The sequence below is a fragment of the Engystomops pustulosus genome, chromosome 9 (assembly GCF_040894005.1).
Source record: "Engystomops pustulosus chromosome 9, aEngPut4.maternal, whole genome shotgun sequence".
Lineage (NCBI taxonomy): Eukaryota > Metazoa > Chordata > Amphibia > Anura > Leptodactylidae > Engystomops > Engystomops pustulosus.
This window is the reverse complement of record NC_092419.1, coordinates 81,812,982-81,839,084: the sequence shown is the minus strand read 5'-3', so window position 1 is coordinate 81,839,084 and position 26,103 is coordinate 81,812,982. Positions and strand designations below refer to the sequence as shown.

Here is a 26,103-nt window from a genome sequence, read left to right as displayed (position 1 = left end):
GAGAGGTAAGACTCATGGGGTGCCGCTACACAGGGGCACATGGGTGCGCCAGCGACCTGTGATGTGGGTCGCAGGAGCACCCGTGACATTGGGGACCTGTGCTAGCCATTGTTTCAACTACTAGTACATGTCTCCGTCTATAGGCTCATCCACATCGCCGTGGTTGCCAAGTCTTTCGTATGAGCCGACTTCCTGAGAATCAAAACTCAGAGCGAGTAGTTTAGTGTGAGTGGACCATGTGCCCATTGTGTTTGGGGACACAGAGGTTTTCACATCAATTAAATGGAGTCGGCTAGCAGTACGTACCAAAAAGCTTCTGGTAATGTTGGGTAACAGTCCTATAGATCTGTGTAACCGAACTTTTGTAAAGTGATCACACAAACAAACAAATAACTTGTGCATATGAAATGTCCGGAAGTAATCCCACACCCGTCCTGTGGTAATGGCTGCTGAATCCAGATAATCAGACAGGGCTCAATAGTGTATGTCTGACTACTACTAGAAGTAGACTACTATGGTGGTGATCGTATCCAAAGACAGCTATCTCCTTTTCCAAGGGACAACATGGGAAATTATTTTCACATCCGTAGATAATATCCAATTGAAGAAATGTATGTATGTGGCAGATGAATTAAATGTGAATGTCCAGATGGGAATACCCTTTCAAGTCATTAGACTATCGACTCTCTGAAAGGAGCCGGCGTGTTTGTGAACGACCGTTCATTACATTACACACTTCATCGAGCTTCTTTATCTCTGAGCTGTTAGTGGAGAACTGGATAGAAAGCTGATTTACACAAACTGCTCAAATAAGACAGAAAAGCAAAGGTCAAAAAAACGGGGACATATTTCTTTAATAAATATCTTATAATGTTTATGATTATCTGCACTTTGTTGTAATGTTGGTTCCACATTTAAATGATAATTGTCAAACTAGACACAATTAGTGACCGTGAATGTGGTAGGGCAGAAATTCGGCAGGGATGGATCCGTGTTTACTGTTGTAGGTGCTAACCCCCAGCTATACTTTTATAAGGTGTGATGTCATAACATGGCATTGATATTCGGTCACACAAACACAAGACACTAGTGAAGGCCCCCTAGTCTATCAGGAAGTGAGGGCAATGCTCTGTATACGAGGAAAACCCCTTTAATCTGGATACTGCATATGGTAATGTATGATGTGAGCCTTAGTCAGAAATGTAAAACTTATTCTCTGCCCCCTCCACATACTCTTCATTTACACGTCCCAAACTATTTTAAGAAGGAGCTGAAATGGGATGTAGAGAACATGTGATGGGGACGCCAAGGTCAGATGAAGTCACGCTTGTCAGTAAACAGGCCTCTCTATGTGGAGGTTTGTGTTTAGATCTCTCTGTATATGTCACCCGCGGCCATTACCCCTCCATGTCATGAGGAGACCGGGTCACTGATAACTACTTCCATTGGCCTGGTTCACACAGGGCAGATGTTTTTTGTTTTGTATTTTTTAGCCGAAAGCCAGAAGTGGTTAAGAGTGTTTGACATAAAGGAAAGATTTCTATTTTTAGACCTGGCTTCAGGGCCTACAATTTTGAAGTACAGTAATTTTTTTTTTTTTTTAAATGTCTTATTGCTAAATGTAAGCCAAACCACTAAAGTCTACCAGATTGTACAGAGATGGTGAATATATTTTTTCAGTCTTGATTTTTAAAATGTAATCTAATTGAGAATCTGAAGATTGGCTTTCCACCTCAGTCCATTAGCTCAATTTCGGTAAATGAATTTCTGGCAGGAAGATGATATCCATCTCTTATTAGGCCTCCTGTACATGTGCACCATGTTGCACAGGTGGACATTGGTGGGTGAGCACTGCTCTGCTCATAGGAACTGAGTGGCCTCCATATGAGCAAGAGTATGACCTGCTCTACAATTTGTATTGTGCACAATAGACTTCTATGGGGTCATGAGCTTGCTGCATGAACCCCAAATGTGGTTTTGGGCTGGAGACTTTAGCAATAAGATTCAGATTTGTCTGTGTTTATAACTAATTTAAAGGGATGCTCCAGGAAGACTGAACACTATATCAGTTAATGTGTAAGGTAGCTGTTGGCTTCATAGGCTTCATGCACATGTCCATTATGGGGGCTGTAATCTAGCCACAACATTTTTGGCCCGATCATGGTGCCCATAGAAGTCAATGGCACTTGATCACAATGTGGTGAGCATAATGTTGCTGATCTGGGTGGCTGCTATGCAGGATATGGGACATATTGTAACGCACTGTATTGTGCTGTCTTATGGCCGCTCGCCTTTCTTTAGGGAGGGAACGGGTGATGAGTGCACATTTGTGTCCAAGGGTTATCATGCCCAGCCTTCCTGCACGTAGGCATAGGTAGCTGAGTGGTACATGTGGACTGATTTAGGGGGAAAAACTGATTTGTTAGCTAAAATATAACAGTCTAATTCTTTTCTACCTGGACATCTGCCTTCAAGAGAATCAGGAGACCTATTTTCACATGGGCAGATGTGCAGCAGAACCTGACAGGTATATATATATGTCCACTATTACCATTAGGAAATGAGCTGGTCCCAGCACTGGAGTCTTTAGGAGAAAGGATATTTTCTCCATTGGTGTAAAATTAAACTTCTAAGATCTGCAGACAGCTTGGCTTTGCAGAAAAAGGTGTGTGGGCACCTACTATGAATTCTGTTACTAAGCCAACTAGTAATGAGTGCATAGGTTAAACTAGATACTCTTTATACTGTACAGAATTTATCATCCAGCATCTGAAACTTCTATAAATCTGGTGCAGTTTGACTGTCCTAATTTTGCACTTTTTAATTTAATTGTCTTTAATCTCAAAGGGACAGATTTATCCAAAGTCTCAGTTAGTTTGCCACCGTACCAATTTATTAAATAGATTGCCCAAAGTAGTGAATCCATAGGTTCAAAATTGAACATTTTTTGGCTTGAGCTGACAAATATTAATGCTTGCCAAAAAAATACTGATTGTTTTTCTATACGGTGCAATATGGGCGCTATATTTTTGATCAGTAACATGGCTGTATACACAATTTGATAAGAAACTCTTAGTGGATGGATCTCCTTGCCGCTGTGTATTTTAGCTGGTGCTGTTGTTGTAGGTTGTTATTCTCTGGTTTAGCCCATGTACACACTGCTTATAAGTGATATTATAATGGGTGAAATGCAGGAATGGCAGGAGGGGATTAAAGCCTTAATGATAACATTTAGAAATGGGAAATGAATTTGTCAAATGAGGTTATGGGCAGGGACACAATCTATTCTTACATGTTTAATGTCAATAAATCTCATTGAAGGAACCTGCAGCCGGTCTCTCCCTGACCCGAGATGGCTGATAACATATAACAATAGTTTGCTTTCATCTACAAAACAGGAATTGATGCTGAATCTGTAAAAGACTGTCAAGTTACTTATGTATGTCAGCCTGTGTGTGTAAGCATTGTGAATGGCTTCTTTATGGCGGAGAACCTTATTAGTGTGTGACTTGGTTGGTCTTTGTCATTCTGTTTGACTTGGCAGATTACTTCTTGTGCTTAGATTATTTGATACATGGGTCTTTTGAAGATGGTGAAGTAAAACAGGAAGGAATTGGCGCACTGCTCCTTCACACCCTCTTTTTTTTTCTGTTTGTTTTTGGTTTATAAAATGACTAACCTTACATAATGATTTTCTGTAACGGGTGATATGCTACTCCCCATGTCATTAAGAGATGTCTCCTTGATCACTAGCTGTGGACCAGAGTAACGTCCTTCTCTACAGGACATATCCTAAAAGAGGTGTCATGCGATGATTACCGTATAAGCCGAGGCCCCTAATTTTACCACAAAAACCTGGTAAAACCTATATTTGCTTTACTGGAGTATAAGCCGAATTTGGGTTTTCAGCACTTTTTTTTTGTGCTGAAAAACTAGGCTTATACTCGAGTATATATGGTAACTTTTCGTTAAAAATTTTGGCTGTCCAACCTACGTATATCCGGCCACTTTTGTAAGGATGGGGAAAGGTGTGAATTGTAATGTTTCTTGGTCTTTTTAGGCTGTTGAAATATTGCTAGACAAGCTTCTTGAGAAATTTGGGCTAAATTTAGAGTGGACACGTGTTGTGTTTGGTGGTCTTTGGTATCACCTCTCAAGATTCTATAAGGTTGCTATTAGGACCAATGTGTGCATGAAAGCTTCTGCTGACCCTATAGATCTTGCACTGAGACCTCATGTACACCAATGTCATTTTTGTCTCAATGAATAGGACAAATTTTGTTTTATGGGCTCAACTCATGGCACTATGTGTAAGCTGACTGCCCGAGCCACAAAACTTGGAGGTGCTTCTGTTCCCGCCCATGTTTGTAGCAGAGGCAGTCTTTATCGTGGCCATCATTATTTGTATGAGCCTGACACTGGGGACACAAACGGATCATGGATCTGTTTTTTGTGTCCTGTGATAAGCCCTGTGTGCGTGAGGGCTAACGTCCTTGGTTGCTTTCCTCCTTTCTAAAGTCTGGTTAAAATGATCACCCTCATCCACACAGCACTGCGCAATGCTGCACCTCCCTAGCTCTCCTCTCTCATCATGGGCTATTGCCAAACCAATGCTCTTTTATCTGTCAGTGATCTTAGATTATTCTCTTCCTTAATTTGAACCTACCACTCCTGTCTCCCGGACTGTACCAATTCTATGAAATGCCCTACACCACACTATCAAACTAACAACCAACCTCCAAAGCTTCAAGCGTGCTCTTGCAACCCATCTCTTTAGGCAGACCCAAGACATTCCCTTACTGCTTGAAACTTCAACTCTCTCTTTTTATTAACCCATCCTGTCTACTCCTCTTGTCTGTTATACAGTAAATGGATGGCAAGCTTCAGGCTTCTACGTAGTCCTCTTCACCTTGGACACTTTGTATATTAGTTATCGACTGATGATTGGTTCAAACAGCAGCATTATTTTTATTCTGTTCCCCTATAAAGAATGGCTGTACCATTTTATACAAGCCCTTATACCACTACCAATAGACTGTGAGCTCTTGTGTGACCCCCTCATCCTCATAGACTGTAAGCTCTTGTACATCTTGTCACCGCCTTCATCCTCAGACTGTAAGCTCTTGTCACCCCCTCATCCTCATAGACTGTAAGCTCTTGTCACCCCCTCATCCTCATAGACTGTAAGCTCTTGTCACCCCCTCATCCTCATAGACTGTAAGCTCTTGTCACCCCCTCATCCTCATAGACTGTAAGCTCTTGTGTCACCCCCTCATCCTCATAGACTGTAAGCTCTTGTGTCACCCCCTCATCCTCATAGACTGTAAGCTCTTGTGTCACCATCTTCCTCCTCATAGACTGTAAGCTCTTGTGTCACCACCTCACCCTCATAGACTGTAGGCTCTTGCGAGCAGGGCCCTCATTCCTATTGTTCCATATGTTTAACCTCTGTAATTACTAATTTTATTTGTCTATGGAATATGCTGGCGCTATATAAATAAATTACTGGTCACTGACTGAATCCTCTATTCTGTTCATCTATAAGATCCTACTGTCGGCCAATCCTTGTAAGACTATATCATCTCCCTTCCCCAGGGTAGAGACTTGTCTCACTGAATTTGTGGCGGCTTTAGCTGAGCTCAGGACATCTAATCCCTGCTAATCATTAGATCTATGTACATTTTCATTTTCCAAGCGTGCACCAATGAAAGTAGCAGGAATGTATATACATTTCCATTAGGGGCAGCGTCTGTAGCCTGTGACATGCCAGGAAAGCTGCAGACCATTGATGTCCATGTATAACATCTACACTGAGTGCTGATGGTAGCCTGGTGTTGTAGCCTGGTGTTGTAGCCTGGTGTGGTAGCCTGGTGTGGTAGCCTGGTGTGGTAGCCTGGTGGTGGTAATGGCTGAGCAACTAACTTTTACTTAATAGTCGATCTGTTAAATGAATCCCATCCTGGTACAGCCTGTTTACTAATCCACGGTCGCAATTCTGCTGGTTGCTGTTGGAAATAGAGAGGAAGAGTGTTTTCTGCCTAACAAAGTGGTACTTTAGAGCGACCCCCAGACAGCTGTACCCACAGGAGCCACCCAGGGGCTCAAAGTGTCAATGATGTCCCCTGCAATTCACACTAATTCTCGGGCTAGCTACTTTCTTTATCGGTGCTTGTGCCAATTGATCCACTGCTAGTCACTGGTTATGGCTGGACCTGCATCTTTTTCCAACCTTATCTACTACGATGCTGTTTGTGAAACCGTCTTTTGTAGAAGAACTACACTTGATACTTCAGGCAGCTGATATTTCGGGTCTTCAGCCTGTTCAACTGTGAATTCTGTTCTGGACAAATGTAGAGCTGTAACTCTGGATCTTTCCGAGATAAGTGACATAGGGGGTCATTTACTAAGGGCCGATTCGCATTTTCCCGACGTGTTTCCCGAATTTTTCTGTTTTGCGCCGATTTTCCCTAAATTGCCCCGGGTTTTGGCGCACGCGATTGGATTGTGGCGCATCGGCGCTGGCATGCACGCGACGGAAATCGGGGGACGTGGCGGACTTCAGCGCAGCAGTGACACCTGGGGGACGTCGGAGGAACTGCCTTAGTGAAGACCCGATTCCACCGCAGAGAACGCACCACTGGATCGCGAATGGGACGGGTAAGTAAATCTGCCCCATATTGTTACTCAACTTTTTTCTGTAAATGACATGTGTTTGTATCATAGTTTTCCATAAATATGATAGCGGACATGGAGGGAAGCGCTTTGTACACCAAGAATAAGGACTGTTGTTCTCATAATAATTGTCCCTAAGATACTGCGCCATGTTCTGTACAGCTCATGGAGAATAAGGACATTGTGTGGCTCATATTTTAAGGTTCTTCTTGGTTGTGTTCACATATATTGGATTGCACCAGCCTACAATGGAGCGTCAGTCCATGAGCTGCTCTAGTGTCCACATAGTTGAAGAATGTCTTCCTCTGTTTAAACCATATAGTTATTTGTAGTGTAAAATTTTTATTCTTATGTGTTTTTATAACTGTAAGCACATTGTTGGGAATTGCTTCTTGTGTATTTTTATGTGCACAGAACCCCATGTTTTACTTGATACTGTAATTGTAGGGTACACTTAGGGGTGTATCCTATTAACAAGCAATATTGGGGAAGATGTTATTTATATATGTGTCCTAATTTGCCATCGATTAACCCTTTACATATGACAATCGGCAAAGTCTGGAATGTAGTTCTGTCAAGTGCGATCCAGGCTGGGAGGAAGCTTCCTTTTCCTTCTATTCTGAAATTCCCTCGTGGTGTCTCTCCCCTCTCATTACAGTTTTGTGTCCTGGAATATCTTGAACACTTGGAGGAATAACACAGTCTTTGCTGTTTTGCTACACAGATGTTAGGGGAACGTATATGTTTTGTGTTCTTATCTAGACTTTATACATTCCTTCTTATTATAATAGCTGACATATGAACTCCTCTGTCCTTAAATTGTTTTCACATCATCCGTGGACGTATAATATTTCCCTATTTATATATTTAGCCTCTTCAGATGCCTTCTTGCTTGGCTACTCTTGCACGTTGCCTGGTGTTTGCTCAGGTTGTGTTGACACAGAGGTGTTGGGCATAGAAGAATTATGTTGGACTTCCTTACATGATGAAGAGGATGTAATATTTTTAGCACATATGCGTGGTTTCTATCGTAAAGAAAATTTTTTTACGTGTATAGGAGGTCAAAGATTTAAAAATTAAAAAATATTGCATTCAGATTCTCCTAAACATTGAAACCTAGATTCTCAGGTCACCCTATGTTCTGCATAGGGTTTAATGCAATTTTAGATAAACATATCAAAGTGGATTTTAGTTTTTTTTTCTCTCCTGGTTGCACTTGTGTTCCCTGTCCTCAGATTGTGGAAATAAATTGCAGTACAGGCAGTCCCCGAACTTTAGGACACCCATTTTATAGACGACCCCTAGTTACAGACAGACCTCTCTGCCCACTGTGACCACTGGTTAAGTTATCTGGATAAATTGCAATGATCAGCTGTACAGTGTTTGCAAAGAAGATTTTTTGTTAATCGTTGTTTCCTTTTCAACCCAAATTTTCTTAGTTGCAATAGTCACAGGAAAGAAAAAATTAGTTGTCTGGAGTTTACTTTATACTAAATATACCACTTCTGACTTCCATATAAATTCAACTTAAGAATCTATCTTGAATGTGACCCTGTTACTGCCTGTATATGTTATCATTATGAGACCCCACCCCCCAGGTATGTAGACATTGGCTAACTTTTGTCTGTGGGTGGCAGAAGTTTCTACTTTATTTTTAGAAAACTTGGGCATCTTTTGTCCCTTATAAGAACTAACAACCTTAACCTCCTGGTTTCCGATGGGCAAATTCAATAAAATTACAAAAACAAACTATAGAATGCGAGTTTCCATACTTATTCCGTACACTATGCCCCCTCTATGTCTGTGGGACTAGCAGCAGAACGAAGCCAAATCCCAGCTACCCCCTTCCCACTTCTGTTATTCCCATTACGCCGTTTCCTGTAAATTGTCATTTCCTCTGAAGACTAAGCCTGGATTCACATCACAGTCCGTGATGAAGGAACTGCGCTGCTGGGGAGTGAACTCTGTGTATAATATTGGTATATGATGCACCGAGTTATATTCGACCCCCCCCAATTATGCAGCAGAGGCGGCAATGTACTGTTGGCTCTGCTGCATATAAGGGAAACAAGAACTCATCATATCATATATCATATCAATATTATATACGTTCAAGTCCATGGCGCACGACATCTTCTCATGTCCATCCTCACAGATGAATGTGAATATTGCTCAATACTGATATACCAGGTACTGGTATACAAGATCGTGATACCTTACAGATACGGCCACTAGTAAATCTAATGGCTTATCTGAAAAATGGTCAAAGGGCCAGATGATCCCATTTTTAGATTACTTTATATAGATAGATGAAATATAGAATCAATTGACTATTCAGCAATGTGTGATATCAATCCATTGTGCCAGAATTTCATACTATTTGCTCAATGCTTATAGGTCAGGATTTAACCATTTATTGAAGGTTCTCCTTTACACAGATGCTGGTGCTGCATTTAAACCAGGCTGTAATGTGTCCGATTAATCAAGTCTTTCCTGCTATGACCGCGTTTGCAGATTCATGGCCGTTCTCTGGTTGATCACTTCACAAATGGCGCCAGATATTCTAGTGGTTCCCGATATTCTGCATGTAGGAGGCCAGGTACTAGGTGTATGTCTAGACAGCTAGAGGGAAAAAAATCTCATTAAAAGAAAAAAAAACATGGGGGAGGGGTTGTTACAAGAAATTGCACATGTTTTTAATATACGGATTGACATGACTTAAAGCGCCGGCCCTTCACATGTTGGCTCTTACTGTTTGATCCTTGGCAATGCATTAGAGGAGGTCAGGACGACCATGTAGAGCCAGGCACTTCCACCTTTATTGTGTTTAGGCACCAGATCGGTCTACACAGCAAAAATGTGTGATTTATTTATTTTTTCTTTTACTTTCATGTCTTTTACGCCTTTTTTTTTTTCTTTTAAATTATGATTGAAGTGATTTATTACAATTTGTATTTCCATGAGAATGTTCTCTTTATGAGGTTACATCTCCCTTCACCAAAATGATTGTAAAAATATGACCTGGATATCTCTCTGACCGCTTAGAGAGGTGACCAGTCCTCTTTATATGGTACAGGGGCGTAACTACAGAGGTAGCAGCCATAGCAGCTGCTATGGGGCCCACAGTGTCAGGGGGCCCCATCGTCCAACCTGACAAACTAAAGAATGGAGGATGTACCCCATTATATACATATTATGCTGCACATTGTACAACATAATATGTGTATGATATATATGTGATGTATATATGCTGTATCTGCGATGTATATTTGCTGTGTGTGTACAGAATGTATGATGTGTATATATACTGCATTATGCTCTATATGTGTACTGTGTAACTAACTCACATTTGTGAGTATTTAAATCTGTATATTTTTTAAGGGGGAAGGAGGGCCCCATTCAGAAGTCTGCTATGGGGCCCTGCGTCTCCTAGTTACGCCACTGATACGGTAGTTATTTACATGGTAACATAATGGTGACATATATACAGCAGGTATGTTTTCTGTATTTTCTGTGTCTCGTATCTATGTTTTGCTGACCTACAGGTTATTTTATATCCATGTTAGGATGCACATGACTTCTCCATGTGTGGTCTCAGATGAGACCTCTCTCGTGGCTGTGAATGTGACTGCAGGAACATGACTGAGATGCTGTCGTGTGGCTAAACTAGGCTCTTGAAGGACATGGACACTTGAAGGCATGCTGGGTCTTGCTTCAGTCATGTTCACCAGTGTCTGACCTGCCTTGTGCGCTGTGATTTATGGGATATCTTTCTACAGTAGAAGATTCATGCATATTTGACATAGGAAATGCCCCAGTGTAATGATAGCCTTCTGACAACATTCCTACAAATGACTCAACAGTAGCGTCTGATGGCTTTACAGCCTTAGGCCTCCTCGTCCAAAATATGTCATCTGCGGGTATTTGCTTGCTGCTTTGGTTAAGGTTACGTCTTAATACAGCGGAGACAGGTCAGAAAATAGCGGTCTGCGCGTCCAGTAATAGGACCGTGGACACCTCGACCTGCAGCGCGCATCAAAGTGACGATCTAAAAATGAGGGAACGGTTGTAAATGTCTTCTCCCGGCTTACTGGAAAATATTTAGCAGTGGAAACTATTTGGCAGCGTGTAAAGGAGGGGGTGTAGAAACGTGCTAGAGCGGGAGAATCACAATGGGCTCTAAGAATGATCAGCAATGTCTGTGCCTTTAATACTAGACTTATTGTTCACTCACCCAGCTTTCCAAGAGCTCTGAATGGCTAATATACTCATGAGTATGGCATATTATTTAGAATATATATATATATATATCGTATAAGCCGACCCAAGTATAAGCCGAGGCCCCTAATTTTACCACAAAATACTGGGAAAACCTATTGACTCGAGTATAAGCCGAGGGTGGGAAATGCATTGGTCACAGCCTCCCAGTATATAGCCAGCCAGACCCTGACTCAGTGTATATAGCCTGCCAGACCCTGACCCAGTGTATATAGCCCCTGACCCAGTGTATATAGCCTGCCAGACCCTGACCCAGTGTATATAGCCTGCCAGACCCTGACCCAGTGTATATAGCCTGCCAGACCCTGACCCAGTGTATATTTTTTGTGCTGAAAAACTAGGCTTATACTCGTGTATATAAGGTGTGTGTGTGTGTGTGTATATATATATATATATATATATATATATATTATATAATTTTTTTTTTTTTTTAACCTTTTTGTATTATCTATTCCTTTCCAGAAATAGCCACCAAACGGTCTGCATGGAATTTGTGTCCACTTTGCAGAAGTGACCAACCCCAGACAGTATATTTGTAGGATTGCTCTCCTTTTATACGTACATGCATGTATGGCAACATTATCAATATTCATGTTTTCTACGCTTTCTTCTCGTTACAGACGTCGAGGCCAAGAAGGCTTGTGATTGGTTGCGAGCTGCGGGATTCCCCCAGTACGCACAGTTGTATGAAGGTAACATTTTTCCTCTGATTCTTAACTATGTCATTAACTGAACCAAAATCACGTATGAGAAAGGTTGGACATTTTTGTGCACATCTGTTTTCATGCCAAGATGTGCAATTTTTTCCCCTCATTTCTGCTAAATATGGCACTCCTGCAAAGAGTGGGTGGAGCAGGTGAGGATTCCCCCCCCCCATTGCTTATTAGGTTTATTACATCCTATGCCATCTCCTTTATATTGTGGCCCCAGAAATGGCAGAATGCTAGCTCGTACCAACTATTTGTTCTCCTCTATTGGCAGAGTAGGGGATTACAATCTGATCGCTGATCAGGGGGTCTGACTGCTGCGACCCCCTATGATCACATGGGCACTACCAGCAATCTGGAGAACAAATTGTAACTAATGGGTGAAGCCACAGAATGAGCATTCATCCTGCTGCTCCATTTGATTAGTAAGGTATTGCTGGGCACATCATACCGGTATCACCGGCTGTCTCATTCACTGTCTATGAGGGTAGGCGGAGATAGATGAGCGCTGCGCTCATTCTCCTTATGTAACATTCCCTTAACATGCTTGTCCTGCTGCTCCACCCATTAGTGAAAACTGGGTCCGGTTCTCACTAAAGGGTAGAACGGCAGGACGAGAATGTGTCCATGTTCGGTTGAATGGTAGTGTCAAAAATTGCTGAGCACAGCCATGCATAGACAGTGAATGGGAGTGCTGGAAATGGTGTAGCACTGTGCTCAGCAATTCGACATTCTCATACCCGTATCTTTTGGACTATAAGGCGCACAAAAAATCCTTTTGATTTTCTCAGAAATCAAAGGTGCGCCTTATAGTCCAGTGCGCCTTATATATGAACCGTACTTACAGACAAAAGCTGCCTTGAACAGTGCACAGGGCTGCCACCTGCTGGTCATTCATCCTTATAATCAGGTGCGCCTTATAATCCGATGCACCTTATATATGAACCTAGACGTCTTAGCAGGCATTTATTGATGGTGCGCCTTATAACCCGGTGCGCCTTATAGTCCGAAAAATACGGTACTATTAAATACGGGGACAGGACTTGCCACTCCACCCATTAGTGAGAATGGTCCCGCTGCTGGTACCCTCGCCAATAATCTTATTAGAATATAACTTAATTAGTTGGTACAACTTGTTTTAAGAATCATATGACTGTTTTCAATTAGACACTTGTTCATTCCGGCACTGAGGATCAAGACTGGGGTGTAGTGCCATCTTTTTTGATAAATTTTCCCCAAAGTCCCATTTTATTGCGTAGCAATAGTAGACAATCCATGGGCAGGTAGGATGCTTTGTTTTTACTGATGTTTAATGAGTTAATCATATTGTTGGTACGGTCCGGTCACTGCAATTATTTCCTTATCCTCCTTATATTTTGAACATAAATGGTCTCCATATTGCCTGTGTCTTATATTTGGGTTTACTACCATCCTGCAGTATCCTTTGCCTGGCTCAGGCTTTTACTCTTAACCTCAAACAGAACATCTTTCATCTGTCAGTAATCGCGGCTCCAGTGCTCACACGGGCCTGAGGATGGAACCGAGTTCTGGAACAATAGCTGGAAGCATGGCATCATGGGGAAGTGTCAGGCCAACCATTGTCTGACCAAGTGACTTCCAGATCACCCCTTCCAGAAAACAGCTCCCAAATAAACAAAGACGACAGCAACTGCTAACAAGCAAAGCTCATAACTAGGTGCAAAACCTTCCTTCCTCTTCCCGAGGGAAGTGGTGAATCAGCTGTGGAGCCTGTTCTCTGTGCTGTGACCTCACCGAGTAGGAATGATACAGAAGGGAAAGCAAAGCCAGAGAAAACCTTACTGTAGTCATTGGTCAATGTGCTAACTAGGTGCAGAATAATGGGTAAGATCGTAGGGAAGGTCATTCACCTGTATGGATAAATGTATGGAACGTTCACCGAGCTGATGGGTGCAATCTGTTACTTTAGTAAATAATGCTGCAATACGTATGCAATTTGTACGCAAACAAATACGTTTTTTTGTGCACCTTATAAAAAATACCCTCCTTGTACTGACAAAGAGTAGCGTTTGATAGCATTGGGATAGGGCGATGTTTTCATGTCCAGAAAGAGAAATTCTTTTGATTTACTTCATATCTTTTTATATCGAGCACTGATGCATAGTCTTCTTTACAGGATATCTATTGTGTCTTGCTCTACTTCTATGCAATCTCCATCTCGTTTCTCTTTTGCAGATTCCAGGTTTCCAATTGATGTTGCATGTGTGAAGAGGGATCACAGCTTTCTGGATCAAGATTCCCTAAAATCCCTCTGCAGGTAGCTTACACGAGTTATTTGTAAAGCTAAGTTCACACTTTGTGGATTTGTTGATGACAAATCTGATGTAAACCGTCCATAGTACATCCAAAGCTGACCCATATACTGTGGAAGTGCCATTTTTATGAGTGGGCCCAGCTGAGTACAGCATAGTCTGTTCCATGTAAGGACATCCCTCACCTGAGCACAAATCCTACAAGTCTGTGTATATTCTGCGGCTGTTTGGCTCTGATGAGTGGAAATACAATTCCTGCCGCCTTTGGACATACAGTTTTACTCCCAGACACCTTTTAGTGACTCATTCTCCATTCCACTCCACCCTTCAGTCTTTTCACTTTTTCCATCCTTTCATAACTTGCTCCTCTTCCTCTCATCCCTAATAACTGCAGGTTTGTAAGCTGATTTTTTTTTTTGCCAGAAAATGACCCAGTTTTTAGGAATTTTGAATTTACTTTTTTACATTTTTTGTTGACCTATGCATAATTTAACAAAAAGTACTATATCCACCAAGTCTAATAAGTGGTGATTATTTTGTAGGATTTTTTTAGCAGCCATAACCTCCAGGGGCGTAAGTTGAAGGGGTGAAGAGGTTGTGGTCGCACCCGGGCCCAAGAGGTTTAAGGGGCTTTATGGTGTCACTTTCCCATATGAGAAGACTATTACCATAAACCATACATTATAGTCGGGGATTACAATAACCTTGTATAGGGATGAGCACACCCTGACCGCAATGGTAGTTCGGCTAACAAAACACCCCTGGTAACACCCATTATTGGTGGCGGGGGCACAGCCAGTAGCTGCGTTTGAATGCCAGCTACTACACAGAACTTGCCTATAAAATCTCTTCATAGACTTCATAAGGTGACATAGTTGTGAAGCATGTAACTAGATGTTGTAAACTGCAGACAAGCCTTTATAATCATGTACAGAAAACCAAATACAATCTAAAGATTAGAAAAGAAAAATTAGATATCTTACCTGGCGTTAAAAGTAAAAAAAAGAAAAGCTGTACTGCTGCATATTAACTAAATAGATATTCCAATTCATAAGGGATAATTCTATCTGTATTAGTACAGGCGGTCCCCTACTTAAGAACACTCGACTTACATACGACCCCTAGTTACAAACGGACCTCTGGATATTGGTAATTTACTGTACTTTAGTCCTAGGCTACATTAAACAGCTATAACAGTTATCACAGGTGTCTACAATGAAGTTTTAGTGTTAATCCTGGTTCTTATGACAACCCAACATTTTTAAAATCCAGTTGTCACAGAGACCAAAAGAGTTCTAGCTGGGATTACAATGATAAAATATACAGTTCCGACTTACATACAAACTCAACTTAAAAAAATCTGCAGACCCTATCTTGTATGTAACCTGGGGACTGCCTGTATTGGCTGTAATTTATGTAATGAACAGTTACCTCTCTATAGACCCCAATTTACTTGTTGCCATTAAGAGTGGACCGCCTCTAGCAGTGTTGTATTTGTAAACTCTGAGCTCTTATTACAGTAATGACCATCACCATGTGTGACTGCTGACCCATTAGGGCATGCTGAGCGTTGTAGTCCCACAGCAGCAGGGGAGCCTAAGCATTGTGCCATTTTATTACATCTGTTTTGGCATAATATATTGACCTAATAAATATGTCCTGACTCCTGATCCCTTAATGTTCTGTTGATGTTACGATAAAGCTGAGGGATGTGGTGGCATTTGGTGAATATCGTCTTGGATTTTGGAAAGGGGATTTCCTCTCAGGCTGTGTTCTAGCTTAACCCTTCCTGGTACCAGGGAAGGTTATATGGACCCCGTGCTGACGTGTGGCTCTGCAGCCGCTGGGTACCAGCTAGAGTTAATAGGATTTATTTAGTGTTAATCCTGAGAGCAGCTAAATGTCAGCACAGGTTGTTCTACAGAACTTAACCCATTATAGAACAAAATCGCTTAAAGCACGTTAAGGTAAATGAGTAAGAACAAAGCAGTAAGCCATCATTGGTCCTATGGGTGTGTAATAGAAATCGGGGGATGTACTAGCCTGACCTTCTCACGATTCATTTGTCTCTTATTGTTTGCAGGCGACTAATGACACTAAACTCATGTGCGTCTATGAAGCTGGATGTGCATTATCACCGAAAACAGGTAAGCTGACACAGGATAGCACATCCAAAAACTGCTAGTAAACTGATGGCAATTTACAATATATTGGAATGGAGCTGAGTCTTTATCCCAAGGAATAATACACATACTTCTATAGTTTAGTGATTTTTAACTATCACTAAAGGTTGATATCATTTAATGCTCAATCTTTTTAAAGTTTAAACCAACAATTTACTTTGGAGAAAATTTTGGTGCACAATTTAGTGCAATGTGCTGGTGGAGATCCCAGTAAAATAGATAATTCATGGCAAACATATGCATCCAGCTTATACAACCTGGACTTCTGATTACAATTTCTTATTAAATAAATGTTATCTTTTGCAGAATGAAGACTCTGAGGATGACGATCAGTGTGCGATCAGTGATCGCTGGACATTCCAGAGGGACCAGGGTCGATGGTCTCGGCTGGACTCTATCGAGCTGCTGTCTCCTAAATATGATGGGCCACCTACTATGAAAAGTACATCCAGTAGGGATAGTATCTTAACCGACCTGAGCACAGAACTGGAGGCCACCTCCCTGCGTAGTGCGGGAAGCAGCAGAGGTATTATGGACATAGTTGTGACTCCTGCAGAATTGTCTTCTTTGCCTAGTTCCCCATGTAGCAGTAAACCATGCAGAAGTCTCAGCGACCAGTCTCTAGCTTCTCACCGTCGAGGGTTGAAAGAAAAATCAAAGAAAAGGAAAACAAAGGGCTTTCTAAAAAGGATGGAGTCATTGCGGAAGAAGGATAAAGATAAAAAGGATCCTGCATTGATTTCTAATGGCCTGGAGCACTCTGGGAGTGATGACTTACATTTCCAAAACCAGTGTGATGAAGACGATGATGCAGACATTCATGCATTTGATAAAGATTTTCTCCATCCTGGCTATAGGACTAAATGTGCATCTATTGGTAGTATCAGAAAGCCACATTTGGAGGGTCACTGTAGGGGGGTTTATTTGGAGGATTATGATATTGTGGGAAAGGATGGTGTGAGACACAGGTTATCACAGAAGTCAAATCGTATGGTGTGCATTCCAATGGACCATAAGCCTGGAACGTTTCCAAGATCTCTTTCTATTGAAAGTTTATGCCCTACGGATCATGTGCCCTTAGAAACTTGGAAAATGGGCAGCAAATCTTTAGGACACTCAGTTTGTAGTAGTATGGATTCTCATGGGCTGGTGGGGAGACAAAGAAGAGGGTCGTACAGTTCTATTGGAAGCCGTTCAAGTATTTATGACAACGTACCGGCCTCGCTGGCAGGAAGTGGCGATATTTTAGAACTTGGAGGAGGTAGTGACCTGTTTGGCCATCTGGATGATGTCCTTAATCATGTAAAGGGTCTACAGAGGATGGTGGAACTTTGGTCACGAACAGTTTGTCCAGAGCTTGATGAAGAAGAAACCGACTCTGGAGGTGAACAAATCAGTCACCTTGCTTATGAAGAAAGATCCATGTCCGACGTTGGCACTTCTGCTAGTGACTTTGACAGCACTGGCAATTCTCTAAATGAAACGGAGGAAGGAGAAATGAGAGAACGAAGGGACTCTGGAGTGGGTGCATCTTTAACCAGACCATCCAGGTGAGTTGAAAACTTATTATGTAAAAACTTGCCATATAACCCCTGATATGTATTCCTTACATGTGCCACTTGAGAAGACAAATTCACAATGTATGAGCCATGACTACCACTTTGTGAATTATCCTATTGTAATGAGAGGAGACACGGCTGTATACCACCACCACCACCATCATTTATCTCTGGCAACATCATTCACTGTCAACGTGAGTGCTGGAGAAGAGTGAGTGGCGTCCGCTCCTATACTACTGAGTGGAGTGGTAGGATACATGCTTAAACTACAACTCCAGCCGTTAGAGGGATTGGTATCTCTGTTCCCAGATTACTGGGATCTGTTCTTATGTTTCAAAAAATAAAAATGAAAAATGGCTTCTCCTGCTTAATTAATGTCCAACTTATTTGCCATGATATTTGTAGGCCCTGAGCTGGATGGAACATCCCGTTCCCATTTCTGTCAGGAGGACAGGTTTATAGAAACTGTTTGTGGATCTAAATCATTGGCAATTGGAACCAGGGTGACATGTCCTGCACTTCTGGCCACCAATCGGCAATTAGAAAAGTGTCTCTAACTGCCTTAACTATTTTTAAGTAACCCATAACTTTGTCAACTTCTGTCTCAAAGAGCTCCAGGTGCTTCTGCTTTCAACCATCAAATCCATCAGGACAAAGCATTTGTACACACAGATTGCTATGCTGGTAGATTAGAATTTATCAGGGCCCTTTCTTTTCTAGTGACTGTTTATTTGCCTTCATATGCATTGAAGGATATCTACCATTTGATTTACTGATGGTAGACTGCGTTCACTTGTTTAAGTTCTCTACAGGTTGGCACCATTCTTTCTTAAATCCTGGAATGAACAGATTTGTTTAAAAAACGACTTTATAAAAATATGCAAATTAGACTGAGTGGCTAAAGCTGACATCAGCTGGAGCACCTCTGTCTCATTTGCATAATTTTATAAAGTGGTTTTTCCATTAATCCAGCCGTTCCAGGTTTAAATAAATAACCGTGCCATCCCATAGAGAACTTAACAAGCAATTAAAGGGGTATTTCAAGGAATAAGCATTATTCATATACAAATGGATCCTAAAATATAAGATCTGTAATTTAGTTATTTTACATGATGATGTGATGGCAGTTAGACATTATTACTGACAGAGCAGAACAGTCTTTAAAGGAAAACTACCATTTCAAATGGTAGGTTTAAGCTGTAAACACCGAGCACCAGCTCAGGGTGAGCTGGTGCCGGTGCTTAGCTTCGTTAGTGTTAAAACCGCGGTATTGCGGTTTTAACACTTTTTAAACTTTATAGCAGAAGCCGCTTCGGCGCTGCGCACGACCGTGAGCGCGCAACGCCTGCGGCATTTCCTATGTAGGCGCGCGCAAGATCGTGCGCACGCAGCGCCGAAGCAGTCTATGCTATAAAGTTTAAAAAGTGTTAAAACCGCGATACCGCGGTTTTAACACTAACGAAACTAAGCACCGGCACCAGCTCACCCTGAGCTGGTGCTTGGTGTTTACAGCTTAAACCTACCATTTGAAATGGTAGGTTTCCTTTAAGCATAAGAGGGAGGAGGAGTTACTGAGAACTAAAGGATCATGGGACTTGTAGTTTCCAGTGGCCACTATCTTGGTAGTAACTCCACCTATTTTAGAAAGGCCATAAAATTTTAACATAAAATCAAACTCCATTTTGTGATTAATGGCATTTTTTGTATTGTTCTGTTCAATATTCCTGTTATGTGAGAGCAGTCTACCATCATTAAAACTGATTATAGATGTCCTTTAAATTTTCTCATCTAGCGTTACACCTCCTTTGTTCCAGCCAAAAAAATTCTGGTTCAAATTCAGTGCATTCTTGGCACACTTATGCCATGCCCATTTGGTTAATATGTCCCTTCTGTCCACCTTTTTGTTTAAAAAATGTGACACAAAGCAGAAACCAATGTAAAGATATACTATATATTCAGTGTGTGTTTATACCAACCCTGTTCACAGAACTGTTGTTTTATATGACAACTTGTGTCCAGTGAAATTGCAGTCGGCACTGATGACAGTAGAAGAGACAACCGTCAATCTCGTGCTGGAATAGATCCTTTTCTATTGTTTGCAGGCCCGGGCAGTGGGCTCTTACACGAGTTCTTAGGAACCCCAGATGTCAAGTGTAAAAAACAGAAAAGAGACCGAAAGCGGTGTAGTATAAATTCATGTTAAGATAAATTACTGGTAAATGCTCTCACATTCTAACGCTTTTTGAGCGCTTTATGCGGTGTCTTGGGGTGGCTGCCAACATCCATTTCCTAGTGTTAAAATGCTCCAGGGGAATCAAAAACGCTATTTTGATGCAGTAGAATGGCCCCAATCTCTCTGGAAGTGTGGAGTGCTGTCGGCAATCGAGTAGGTCAAATTCTCCAAACTCGAGTGCCGACAGCACTCCACACTTCCAGACGAGATTTGGGCCATTCTACTGCATAGAAGTAAATGGGGATGTGTGCTAGTAAACTTCCTTGTTCTGTGCGGTGATGTAGACAAGGAAGCTATGTACTGTAGCTAATGTTCTGCTCATGTTACTGTTGGATCTGCAACATCCCCCACCGGGGCGTAGCTTTTTCTTGTGGCCTGGAGGCGCAGCCGGGGCCCAGAATATTGGAGTGGCTGGCTAATCACAGTTCTTGGTATGGGGACCAGAGGGCTGACCTACAGCCTGGCAGGTCTCCAGCAGGTGGCGTATGCAAGAAATATGGAGGAAGAGGCTGATGCAGTGGTTTCTACCTAGGGCAGCCCCTGAGGTATCTGTAGGATGAATCCCTGGGTGATGGATGGGGAGCCTGTGTTGGAGCCTGGATTCTGGGATTAGACGGAGGCAACATTGTGCAAATCAACTTACAGTTCTTTATTCAACTTTCAACAGCAGGCAGCCAAACGGTAGCAGCAAGCTGGAAAAGTCATGGAGGTAGCTGGTCCACAGGAAAGTTACCGTCAGCCTGGTAGTAGCTTCAGGTCCAGATGGGGACCTCTGCCCTAGGGCTTAAGTCTCCTGACCCTCAGGTACCAGGCAGCAGCCTGATGTACCTCTTCTTCCTGATAGAGGGTCTGCAGACCAGCTCTGCAGGGATCTGCCTACTGGACCTGCTTCTCTAATTACTTGCTAGAACTTCAGACATGTGCTCCAAAATGGAGTTTCTCTCTCGTTAGGTCAACATGTGCTCCCACCCACAAGGGGTTTATATACTCTCTTGGTCAGGTGGTAGCACTTCTCCAATCAGCTCCCAGCTTTCTTTAGAGCTGATATAATTGGTTATTAACACTTTAGCATTGATAACTCCTGCCTTATCATGCAGTGGCTACAGCTGCAATAACAAAGCTCTCCAGTACTTTGAGACCTCATAGAGAGGTGATCAGTCTCCCTAACAGCTCCTGACAAGGAGAGGGCTCTATTCGCAACTTCCACCTTGCCTATGCATTGACAGGTGTGTTGCATATCTGTGTATTATTCCGGAGGTTTAGCAGGGTTATTGTGCAGGATTCTTTGGTCACTGACCGTTTTTCTCCTCGGCAGGAAGTTACGGTGGCACAGCTTCCAGAACTCGCATCGGCCAAGCCTCAGCTCTGCATCCCTAGAGATCAACAGGCAATCGGCAGCTCAACTCAACCTCCTGCAGAAGTTATCCTTACTGAGACTGACTTCCATTATGGAGAAGTACTCGGTCCCCAGCAAGCAGGGCTGGGCATGGTGAGTGGACTTGACATTATCACATGTCTTCTTCTATGGGGTCATCCGACATGGTCCACAATGCTTCGCAATCTACTTCCTCTGTTATTTCAAACCAATGATGGATGCAATTTCTTATGTGGAAAAGATACCGTAATTGATTTCCATCCTCCTAGGAATACTTTTGTAGGTCATGTGGGATATGGAGTCATTGGGAGACATTTAACAGGGGAAATTTCTAATTTTTCAAACAAGCCCTGAAATAATCCTGATTCCAGCCTAACCAGGCGCAGGTTATGGCGTAATTTTACATCTAGTAGGGCCTGGTGTTTCATGCTTGATGGCACACAATGTATGATACATTCCCATTTTCTGATATGTACATGGTTATACGCCTTAGACCTGGACCCATGCCTACAAGGGGGGCTCCATGTGGACACTGCTTAGGGTAATGGCACACATGGCGTTTTGAACCCTTTTTTGGTCGGTTTTTAAGCAGTCCGTTAAAAAAGCATGTGTTTTTGACAGGTTTTACCTATTATCTTAATTAAAACTGGTCAAAAACGGATGTGTTTTCAAAAAACGCATTCTTTTTTTTCAAAAAATGCATGCGTTTATCAAAAATACATGCGTTTTTGGACGGACTGCTTAAAAACTAGTTCAAAACGCCATGTATGGCATCACCCTCAAAGGAAGTTTACTATCAAAATCAAGCATGATAAACCAAGAACACTTACTCCTAGATTTAGGCACAGTCGTTGTAGTAATCTTCTTATATTTGTCATTCATGTCCTCATTCCTTCTAAAATCCACTTTTAAAATTCTGCTAATGAGCCTCAGACTCTGGGGGTGGGCTCCCTGCCCCCTTCTACTGTAATCTCACACAAGTGCTTAATGCACGGTGTAACTGTCTGTTATGCTGCAGCATTAAGGGGCTCTGGTAACACCCCAGAGCCCTTCTGGCTCATTGGCATCATTTTAAAAGCCATGGATAACAAATATAAGGAAAGTGCCACAGTCATGTTGCCTGGATCTATCAGTGTCTCTGGTTTATCATGCTTGAAGTTACCTAGAAATAAATAAAAGGCGCACACACGTCGTGTACAGTACCTATAACGTGATGGACTATAAGAACCAGCATCCATTCACATCTATAATGCAGACTCCGCTACCATACCTGGATGTACTAGTCACATACCTGTCTGTGTGCTCCCCCTAGTGTTACAATATGAACACTGCACTACACACATGCAAGCCTGGGGTATACCTGTGTGTTATGATGATGTACTAATTCCTTTTCAGCTCATTTTTGACACCCTGTTTCTTTTGTGGACAGGCTTGTTTTACAATTTGTCATTTTTTATATTTCTGTTTTAGGACTGTTCCTAAATTTATGAAAAGAAGCAAGCCTTTGGACTACAGAGGGAGAGCTGTGTTTGGGGTCCCTCCAATAATAAACGTACAGAGGACAGGTCAGCCGCTCCCACAGTGTATTCAGCAGGCTATGCGCTACATCCGCAGCCAATGCCTGGACCAGGTGTGTGAGCACCATGTATGCTATGCTTTCTCATTGCCATGAAGGTGGAAGAATAAAAACCATTTCTTTGTGTATACCGTATTTTTCAGACTTTAAGGCGCACAAAAAAATCCTTTGATTTTCTCAGAAATCAAAGGTGCGCCTTATAATCCAGTGCACCTTATATATGACCGTACTTACAGACAACAGCTGCCTTGTACTGTGCACATGTTTGCCACCTGCTGATCATTCATCCTGATAATCAGGTGCGCCTTATATATGAACCATAATTACAGACAACAGCTGCCTTGTACTGTGCACAGGTCTGCCACCTGCTGGTCATTCATCCTTATAATGAAGTGCGCCTTATAATGCAGTGCAACTTATATATGAACCTAGACGTTTAAGCAGGCATTTACTAATGGTGCGCCTTATAATCCGGTGCGCCTTATGGCCCAAAAATAATTCTATTTGATATAACATTATCATTACACCATTGTACATAATACATGCAGGCTCTAATATCCACCTACTAACACATTCTTGCTCAACGACCTAAGACTCTTATTTTTTTATTTTTTTATTTATTTATTTTTTTACAATGGATCTTTGTAAATGTAATGATGCCCTTGTGTATGGCCCAATCTTATCAATCAGATTCTGTCTGGTGGTGGGTTAATGCAGTTAGGGCTCCCCGGATACAATTAGCAGCACCTATTGTGTTACTTCTCTCATACTAATGTGATTGTAAGCTCTTGTGTGCAGGATGCTCATGTAGACTCTTTTCTCACTGTTCCTTGTAGGTGGGAATCTTCAGGAAGTCCGGAGTGAAGTCTCGTATTCAGGCGCTGCGCCAGATTAATGAGTCCTCGCCTGACAACGTCAGCTATGTGGGGCAGTCGGCTTACGATGTGGCCGATTTGTTGAAGCAGTATTTCAGAGATCTCCCAGAACCCATCTTTACTAGCAAACTGACCGACACCTTCCTGCAAATCTACCAGCGTAAGCACAACATCTATATAGCTGGTCAATATGACCCTGCCCGGGGATACATGGAACTGCTGGAATGTTTGAAACTGTGTAAAAGTTCATGAATTGGGTATAGGACAGTGGTGGCGAACCTATGGCACGGGTGCCAGAGGTGGCTCTCAGAGCCCTCTCTGTGGGCACCCAGGTCCTCAGCATAGAGTTAATAAGAAAGGACCCGTATCCTCCTCCTGCAGTCCCAGCAATACATCCTTGGCTGCCTTGGGACTGCAGGAGGAGTGAGGAGATGAAGATAGTGCTGGATTATAATTTGAGCACCTGCCATGGACCCTGCAGTTGTTCCTGTACAGGAGACCCTGAAGTAAAGCTACAATAATAGTATGAATTTCTCCCCTTTCTACTGTATTGATGTCCTCGGGGTGCCAATGTAGTTTAAAGCTTTGACAAAGCAGTAAGCAATAAGTTATTGTTTAAATTGCAATGTTGGCATTTTGAAATAAAAAGCAGGTTTTTGTTGTAGTTTGGGCATTCGCTCTATAAAAGGTTCACCATCACTGGTATAGGAGGTCATGTTTCACAGATGTGACTGTCCAGGTCAAAACATTGAAATATTCTCCATAAGGTCCTCATCTGATGCCTTTTCCATCTCTTTTTCTAGATGTTCCCAAAGATCAGAGGTTGCGGGCAGTACAGGCAGCGATACTACTGATGCCCGATGAGAACAGAGAAGTCTTGCAGACGTTACTGTATTTTCTGAGTGACATCTCTTCTGCACAGGAGAACCAGATGACTCCTGGGAACCTGGCCGTGTGCCTAGCACCTTCTGTTTTCCATCTTAATGTTTCCAAGAAGGAGACCACCTCTCCCCGGTACGGATCTCTGCTGATATGTGAACGGAAACTGATATGAACAGGATACTTGTGATGCTTCACCAGTAGTCTTTTCATTTATTTCCATTCTGGACACTTATGTCATATGCACATAACAGATGATGGGTGCAGGGCCCCCCTCCATAGAGAGCGAGGGGCCCCTCCTTCTATCTGATGGAGTGCAGCCTGTTCCTGAGCACTTTTTTGACTTGCAGCGTTGTAGTCAGATGCTGCCACCTGCTGGCCGAATTTATAACTTATGATATTGAAAGCTTGTCAGGAAGGAGGGGTATGGCAGAATAGTCTCAAAAGTTTTGCTGTTGTATATGAGATAAGGGAAGAAAAGTACACATGATCGTCTCTCCGGTTTTAAACTGTGGGTATTTACATAGAAATCTAGATTTCCTACGTTTCTCTGCACCACGTTTTAAATAGAAATTCCTAGTAATGCGTTTAATAAAGTTGATCTGTTTTGGTTTCTTAAAATATTATTCTGCATTCACATTGCCACCAGCACCGTGGCCTTATTCCTGCTTTGATCTGATTTTTAAAGACTCTGGGATCTATGCCAAGAAGAAGGGCTTATACTGCAGATTGTGAGGAAATGCCCCATAATAGCGGCTGTGCTTACCACATGTCAGTCCATCTGTACAGTCTTGGCTCTTTATAAAAGGAAGATAAAATTAGACTAATGAATGGTTGTCCACGAATAAATGCCACGTCATCCCTGGCGTGTCCAAATATCATGGCGCTATAGAGTATAAGTACTAACTCTGGGTCATTCTTCAGGATCATGCAGAAGAGAGGGGCATCTGGAAAACCTGACCACAAGGATCTCAGCGAGAACATGGCTGCCACTCAGGGACTGCTTCATATGATCACAGAATGCAAGAAGCTCTTCCAGGTCAGTGAGACCCTAATCCCCGACACCCTCCAGTATAATACAGAACTTGTACCGAACTGCCAGATAAAGTATCACCTGTATACATTGTGTTCTACAGATCCCTCATGATATGATGCTCCAGTCCCGCAATTCTTATTTAGCGGCTGATGCCAATCCTCTGTCCCTGGAAGATCTGTGCGTGGGCTCCGGAGCAGAGACTAGAGATTTCTCCTCGGGCTTGGACAGCAGCATACAGACTCTTCTCCATGAATCTGCAGAGCGGTTTAAAGGCTGGATAACGATGTCCGGCCCTGAGAACACAGAACTGTCTTGTAAAAAGGTGAGACGTCTCTGTTACTGCTGAAAGATGTCTCATTTCATGGGTGCAGGAGTGGTCAAGCACCCACAACTTGCCTCTGTTCTGTTTGTTCCACCACTCCTGGTTTTGGCTCCCAAT

The 26,103-nt window shown here is 42.4% G+C and overlaps 1 protein-coding gene across 4 annotated transcripts in view; it reads left to right on the top strand.

Annotated features, from left to right (window-relative positions):
- STARD8 (StAR related lipid transfer domain containing 8) overlaps positions 1-26,103 on the top strand; it is a 99,389-nt gene that overhangs the window by 65,906 nt on the left and 7,380 nt on the right. For all 4 annotated transcript variants that reach the window (XM_072125867.1, XM_072125866.1, XM_072125868.1 and 1 more), the window contains 10 exons: positions 11,571-11,642; positions 13,872-13,953; positions 16,032-16,095; positions 16,438-17,681; positions 21,239-21,412; positions 22,769-22,928; positions 23,711-23,909; positions 24,553-24,763; positions 25,553-25,667; positions 25,765-25,986. In XM_072125867.1, coding sequence (XP_071981968.1) covers positions 11,571-11,642; positions 13,872-13,953; positions 16,032-16,095; positions 16,438-17,681; positions 21,239-21,412; positions 22,769-22,928; positions 23,711-23,909; positions 24,553-24,763; positions 25,553-25,667; positions 25,765-25,986 — 2,543 coding nt within the window. The remainder of the gene's footprint in view (positions 1-11,570; positions 11,643-13,871; positions 13,954-16,031; positions 16,096-16,437; positions 17,682-21,238; positions 21,413-22,768; positions 22,929-23,710; positions 23,910-24,552; positions 24,764-25,552; positions 25,668-25,764; positions 25,987-26,103) is intronic.